The sequence below is a fragment of the Echinops telfairi genome, unplaced genomic scaffold (assembly GCF_000313985.2).
Source record: "Echinops telfairi isolate 266 unplaced genomic scaffold, ASM31398v2 ScPeMD7_7468;HRSCAF=8506_1, whole genome shotgun sequence".
Taxonomy (NCBI): domain Eukaryota; kingdom Metazoa; phylum Chordata; class Mammalia; order Afrosoricida; family Tenrecidae; genus Echinops; species Echinops telfairi.
In genome coordinates, this window is record NW_022111370.1 from 2,043,931 (window position 1) to 2,051,140 (window position 7,210).

The following is a 7,210-nucleotide window of genomic DNA, read 5'->3' on the forward strand; positions in this document are numbered from 1 at the left end:
CCCAGACGCTATACTTTTTGATAGCCGGGCACCATCAGCTTTCTTCGCCACATTTGCTTATGCACCCATTTGTCTTCAGTGATCCGTTCAACGATGATAATGTTTTAAAAGCTCTTACTACATAACATGCCTTGTTCTTTGCATTTTAGAGCTAGGTTAGAATTTAAATCCTCACGTTAACTTGATGGGATGGTGCTGTATTATTTACAGAGATGGGTCCTGAGGCACAGAACAATGAAGTACCTTGCCTAAACTGATATAAATAGAAAACAAAGCACACATCTTAGCTACAATGAGATCTGCTCTGACAAATGCTGGTTTCTCCTGACGTGTTAGAAGATGTTAGTCTTTTAGATTTAAGGATTCAAGATTGTTTCAGGGGAATCGTTTTTTTGGGTTTATTCAGACTATGGTTCGGATAGAAGCGATGGTGGTGCTGTGGATTAGGTACTGTGAACCACAAAGTCAGCAGTTCCAACCTATTACATGCTCCAGGAGAGAGGGAGATTTACAGTCTTGGAAACCCTCTACCTGGTGGTGGCTCTGAGATAAAATCAACTCACTGGCAGTGGACTTTCCATTTTTGGTTCGAATTTTAAATTCCGTTCTTGATTTTCCTCCCCTTGGATCGGGATTCTGCTATAGAATCTTCGACCCAAAATTTCAGCAATGTTACTCAGGTGACATCCAGCTAGCTCTTCTTGTTTGTGGCAAAGGAGGTGGTCCTTCATGGAGACGATTGGCCACACATTTCATGTCCTCCTCCCCTTCCTGACTCCCCTTCCTCTGTCACTCCAGGTGAACAAATCATTGTTCCTAGGGCAGCTGCTTGTTTAAGGTCCCAGGCACTACGCAAGGACGTAAGAGTTGGAACCTGGTATTAGGACAACTCACTGGGATCTCCCACAAAACCAGGACCATAAGCCTCCAAACCAAGGAATCCAATCCCATGAGGTTTTTGCTTGTGCATTAATCATCTCAGCAGAGACTATTTGTTGTTGCAAAAATATCTATAACATGGTATTAAATACTCTGAAGGTGTCTTAAAGCCACCTACCAGTGTAGCTTAACTAAGACCTCTGTAACTAAGACAGTTACAGTGTAGACCTTAAGCCTTTTGTTCATCTCCCCATGGGACTAAGGGCAGCAGCTCCCCCCGCCCCAGATCAGGTAGGAACCCCCAGGGGCAATAAGTAGAGGCTGATGGAGGAGGAACAACCCGGAAAAGGAAGAGGCAGCACCACAAAAGGCATGTGGTCAGTGCCACAGAATCTACATGCCGAAGTGATGCGTGCCTGGTTCTCCATATTCTAAACAACGAAAGCACGCGACAGAAAAAGAAAAATAGGCTAATCTTTCTCATAGTTATTTCTAAATGTCAATGATCTTTACCACCCAGGAATGATGTGTGCCACCGTGCTGTGTACAAGAGGGAATACATGTATGTTCTCACTCACAAAATTCACACATCACACATATGTATTCAGATCTATGAATTATTTTATGCAGTCATTGCTTTTATCAACGTTTTCTTTTACTAAACCAAAAGTAATGGAGTCCTTTCATTGAGTGGTGGCAGCATAAACTAAGTAAAGAAGAACTGAATCAAAACTCTGTCCTGGACTTCACAGTGGACGTCTCCACTGATGAGCTACCAGCAAAAATGTGGGCTCTTGGGTCATACAGAAAAGTATGTAACAGGATACCATTTCCAGAACTGCTACAAGTTCCAAGCTTGTGTTTCTGAGGCAAGAAATGGCAATGAACCTAAACTCAAAAATAAGCACTTTCCACTCAGTCCTCATTTGGAAATAATCATTTTGGTTTTTAAGGCATCCTTGGAAATGCATTTTCATGTCAATTCTCATTGAGTAAGCCAACCTCAAGATCCTTCTTGCTATGGTTTATGAGAAGCCGATGCGAGTTTGTGATGTAAAATGAAACAACACAAAAAAATTAAATTAAAAAGAAAACCCACAAAATTGAACCACACACATTTGAGCTCTTTTTCTTTGGGCAGCAATAAATTGAGCTGTATAATTTAAGGCTAAGTCATATATAAAATACTGGCTTTTGCTCATTGCCATTGGGAGATGAAATCACTATTGTATTCCACTTGGAAACCCATAATTATATGTTTGTCTCAATAGCCACCAAAATAACTTTTCAAATTCTACTCACGTCAACAATTGGCATCTCCTTCCACATGTACCATGAAGGATTAAGTAAGGTACAATGGCTTTTGGAGCATATTGTTAGCTCTAACGCCAGTCTTATAGAGGTCAGTTTCTCTATGTGTTGTCCCAAGCAAGGGCTACCAACTGGCGACAGAGTGTGTGTAACCACAGAGAGGTTTTTGTTTACCGCATATACTATTTAGAAAAAGAAACTCAATCAATATTTACAAGTGATAAAATAGTGGCCTTCGGTTTTACCTAAATTCCAGATTTTTGCTTTTCTATGAAAAAATAATGAATTCTGGCTGAACCTGGGTCTGCATTTCATGGGGCAGAATTCTGGGGTGAAAGGAGCAGGAGGCACAATCTGGTTTCAATAAGGCTTGGGGAGTTACAGCCTCAGAAATCCACGGGGACAGAGGCGCTGTGTCCTTCAAGGTCACTGTAAGTTGGAAGTGGTTCCAAGGCAGTGAGGTTTTGTTTGTTTGTAATTCACTGGCATCGCAGTCACTCCTGTCATTCCAGGTGCAGTGGGCTGTGGGTATGGGACCCTGGTGACCCAAGAGTTAAATGCTCCCCTGCTAACCACAAGGCCGGCAGTGTGAACCCACCTAGCTCTTCTGAAGAAAGAAAGAACTGGAGATCTGATTCCGGAGAGATGGCAGCCTAGCAAACCCTCCAGAGCAGTCCTCCTCTGCCATGGGCGACCGCTTGGAGTCAGAATTGACTGGAAGGCAACCACCATGACCAACAAGGCTATTTGTAGCAGAGACATCCTTCCCAAAGAATCAGGCCATTTCAGAAATAAGACTCAGAGCACATTTCTTCCTCATAGCTGACCTGCTGTATCCGCTCGTCTGCTTGAAAAAACTGACTTCAAGCACCCTTGTGACACACACGCTCCACAGCAGCCATTTTCTCTATCTTGGGAAGAAATCAGCTTGGACACTTGTTTATAGAACTTTAGGAACCAGAGCTGGCACCCAGCAGAGGGGCTCTGATGGTTAGTTAAATGCAAACACCATTCAAAGGAACAGGCTGGCATTTCCACCGAGATGGATATATCCCCTGTATACCACCCCTTTTCACAGCTCCAATATATCAATATTATTATAGTATGAAGACAACTTTCTTCTAGTTCTTTAATGCCCCCCTCCCACTATCATGATCCCAATGCTACCTTACAAATCCGGCTAGACCAGAGGATGTACACTGGTACAGATCAGAGCTGAAAACACAGGGAATCCAGGACAGATAAGCCCCTCAGGACCAATAATGAGAGTAGAAATACCAGGAGGGGAAGGGGAAGGTTGGGGAGAAAGGGGGAACCTATCACAAGGATCTGCATATAATCCCCTCCCTGGGGGGCAGACAGCAGAAAAGTGGGTGAAAGGAGACATTGGACTGTGTAAGACAATAAAATATATTAATAATTTATAAATTATCATGGGTTCATGAGGGAGGGACGGTGGGGGATGGAGGGGGGAAATGAGGAGCTGATAACAAGGCCTCAAGCAGAAAGAAAATACTTAGAAAATAATGATGGCAACAAATGTACAAATGTGCTTGAGACAATGGATGTGTATGTATGGATGGTGATAAGAGTTGTACAAGCCCCCAATAAAAAGAAAGAAAAAAAAAGACACTTCCAAATGCTCCAAACTGAAGGAACGAGAACGCCTATAACATTATTTTATATGTCCATTTGTTTGTTAAGTATAAGACCCATACGTATTATTCTTTAGAGCTTAGATTCGTTGATGTATCGGACTATCGTTGCCCTAAAGTTAATGTATGGCAACCTGTTGTGCAACAGAATGAAACACTGCCTCAGTCAGCCCGTGCCATCTTCAGGACACTGGCTATGTATCTATCATTGAACATGGCCCTCTCCATTACCCCAAAGGATGCCCTTTTGAAAACCTTCTGGATCGCTCCAGTATATTGCCTGGCACAGAGCAGGTGCTTGTTAAATAGATGTTGCACGAACAGTTAAGTTAAAACAACCCACCAGGCTGGGAATCTTGCATTTGACATGGGACGTCATGGATTCCTCAAGTTTAAAGCTTTGATTTAGCCACTAACAAGGTTGAACAGGACATCCTGGGAAGAAGGGGGATAGAACCTCTCAAGCCCAGATCCTTTCCTTGTGGCCTCGCTGGCACTAGTGACATCTCTCTATGGAAGGACACCAAATCTTTTCTGGGCATGCCTCTCCCTGATCATTCCAGCTCCTCACAACGAGCCCCAGATTCTGCACCATCCCTGCCCACACCTATTTTCACCTCTTCTCATATGACTAACTTTGGACAGGTCCCTAACTAGTGCACTCGTCATAAAACTTCCAGTGACCAAATTCCTCCCTCCCGCCCTCACTGAGGGAAAGCAATTCTTTCATCGATAAGTTTTTTTTTTTTTAATCCACCTTTACCAGTAATTGTGAGATCTTCACCTGTAAATGGCTGAAGCCGGGTGAGAGCCGGTGTCATAGCTGGCACGGACACGTCCCCGGTAGAGTTCTACCGCGATGTGGTCTTTGTCACCTTTATACAGGAGGATCCCGCTGTCTTCGTCTGTGGCAATCTAGCAGGAAGCAGCGAGGCATTACTAGGGGGGCACAGCCAACCCAACCAAGTGCACGCAAAGCAAACTGGAGACCTTTAAGGGGCGATTTGGTTCTCTGATGCACGTTCTCCTTGTGGCTACGGGAAACGAAGACTGCAGTCCACAGGCATATCCTTGGTTATTTCAATGGTGATTGGAATCTCATCCACTCTTATTACAAACAAAACAGTGAAGGAACTCAAATGCACACGAGCAGGCACCTTAGTAAGAGCGCACCGAATGTGCTCCGAAGGTTCTTTGCTGAAGGTTCTCATTTACCTACTTGTTTTGCTCCTACTATGGCCTTTAGGGGTCTGTATGAAATGGGACAACATGTTACAACTAAAACTTCCATATTTCATTAAAAAACAAATTATTTTCAACAGTGCCAGTCTGTTTTTACCTTGCTCCCTGGAGGTCCTGGGTTTCTAAAGGCAAAACTCACTGTCATTGAGTCAATTCCAACTCGTAGGGACCTTAATCGGACAGCATAGAACTGCCCCCTTTGGGTTTCTGAGACTGCAACTCTTTAGGGAAATAGAAAGCCTCGCCTTTCTCCCAAGGACCGGCCGGTGGTTTCAAACTGCTGGCCTTGCAGTTAACAGACCCACTTGTAATCACTGTGCCATGAGGGCTTCTTCTGAAGGCATCGTTAAGTTAAAGTTAGGGTTTAAATGGGAGGACCCCACTGTGTATGACTATGTGGTAGTTACACAATTGGCGTCAATTTGAGGATTAAGAGCATAGGGGTGGAGTCTAGCCTGTTAATCAGGATATAACCAATGAGGCCTCTGTGTGGGCTTGGCCTTCTCCTGAGGATTCTGGGAACTCCTGTAGTTCCTCCTTGGAGGCTGGAGACACACTCTCCCTTTCAGCTCACTTCCTGTGAGACATCCCCGTGGAGAAGACACATAGAGCGAGGCTGATGGAGCCAGACCTCTGGAGCCGGAGAAGCCACATGGAGACCCCTGCCAGCACTGATATGCTTACACTAATACTGGATTTACAGGATCTTCCACCCACTGGCCTGTGATCTTTCTGCATTTGACGTCATTGCATGTGTTTCATGAGTCTCCAGGGGACATTATAGACTGGTATCAGACACATGGGCTAATGTCAGACTTATGGACTTTATCTGCACTGGGCTGGGATGTTTTCTCAATATTCAACTGCTCTTGTATATAAAGCTCTTTCTTATACACATAAGAGTGCCTCTATGAATTTGCTGCTCTAGTCAACCCAGACTAACACAGCCTCTGATCAATTTGATATGGAAAACGTTGGGAGGCAGGGTGAGAGGTTCCTCAAAGAAGACCTGCCATCTTCCAAGTCCCGCTCAGCATGGTTTGAAAAGAACTTTTGCCCCCTTATCTGAGTGTCAGTGTAAATGAAATTAGAAAGGTCGGGGTCTACAGAGAATGCAATGAAGCCATTCAACAGAAAATCTGCTAACCAGAGAAAATAAGCCTGGGGACACAATTTTCTCAGTACACCCTAACTTCATTACCCTTAATCTTAACACCTCAGAGCCATAGTGGTTTATGCTTTTAGGTGCCAACCTAAGTTTGATCCCCAGGAGCTCTGTGGAGAAAGATGAGGCTGTCTGCTCCTGTAAAGATTCAGTCTCAGAAACCCTGCAGTCCTCTGTCTTATAAAGCTGATATGCATTGGAATAGAATTGATGACAGTGGAAATCTAGGTGGATTTCTAGCCTAAGTGGCCTTGGGTGGTGCCACATGGCCAATGTGTTTGACTGCTAATGGAGAGAGGTGCCTTGGAAGAAAAGCTTGGCATCTACTGCCAGAAGAAAAGCCAGCCATTGAAAAGTGTCTGGTGTTCAGCTTGACTTGCATACACTTTACACTTGTGCTCACCCGCAGTGAACATGACACTCAGGGGCTGCCATGAGTCAGAATCCAAATGTTAGCATCATTGCGGTGTTTTTAAGAAAATCCAGTCTATTCATAGGAATTGAAATGATGCTGAAAATGTGCATAGTAACTTGGTAGGATGTTTACACTTTGATGGTTACATTCACAACACGTACACTTTGATGGTGAATTTCACAGCTGCAGGTGGTGGTGGCGCCCTGGGCCCAGGTGCAGCCAATGGCTGGTGGTGGTCTTTTCAGCAGCACGCTCCCTACCCCTGGCCCTCCCCAGCCTCAGAGCGGAACTACAGAGCCGTAACAAGAGAGGAGCATAAAGCCCTTCTTGTTGTCAGTTGCAGATGGGTCTATTCTGCTGTGTGTGTGTGTGTGTGTGTGTACACATACACGTGCACAAGTATCAGAGTAGAACTGTGCTCCATAGAGTTGCCAAGGTTGTGACTTTTTGGAAGCAGATTGCCAACTTCTTCTTCGGAGGAGCCTCTGGCAATCTTTTGACTAGTCATCCGGTGAGGAGACTTAGGATGGGTGGTGTTTTTCC

The 7,210-nt window shown here is 44.5% G+C and overlaps 1 protein-coding gene across 1 annotated transcript in view; it reads right to left on the reverse strand.

Moving 5' to 3' along the window:
• Positions 1-7,210, reverse strand: part of SLIT2 (slit guidance ligand 2) — a 407,728-nt gene that overhangs the window by 32,410 nt on the left and 368,108 nt on the right. The window contains exon 34 of the mRNA XM_045284385.1: positions 4,630-4,760. Coding sequence (XP_045140320.1) covers positions 4,630-4,760 — 131 coding nt within the window. The remainder of the gene's footprint in view (positions 1-4,629; positions 4,761-7,210) is intronic.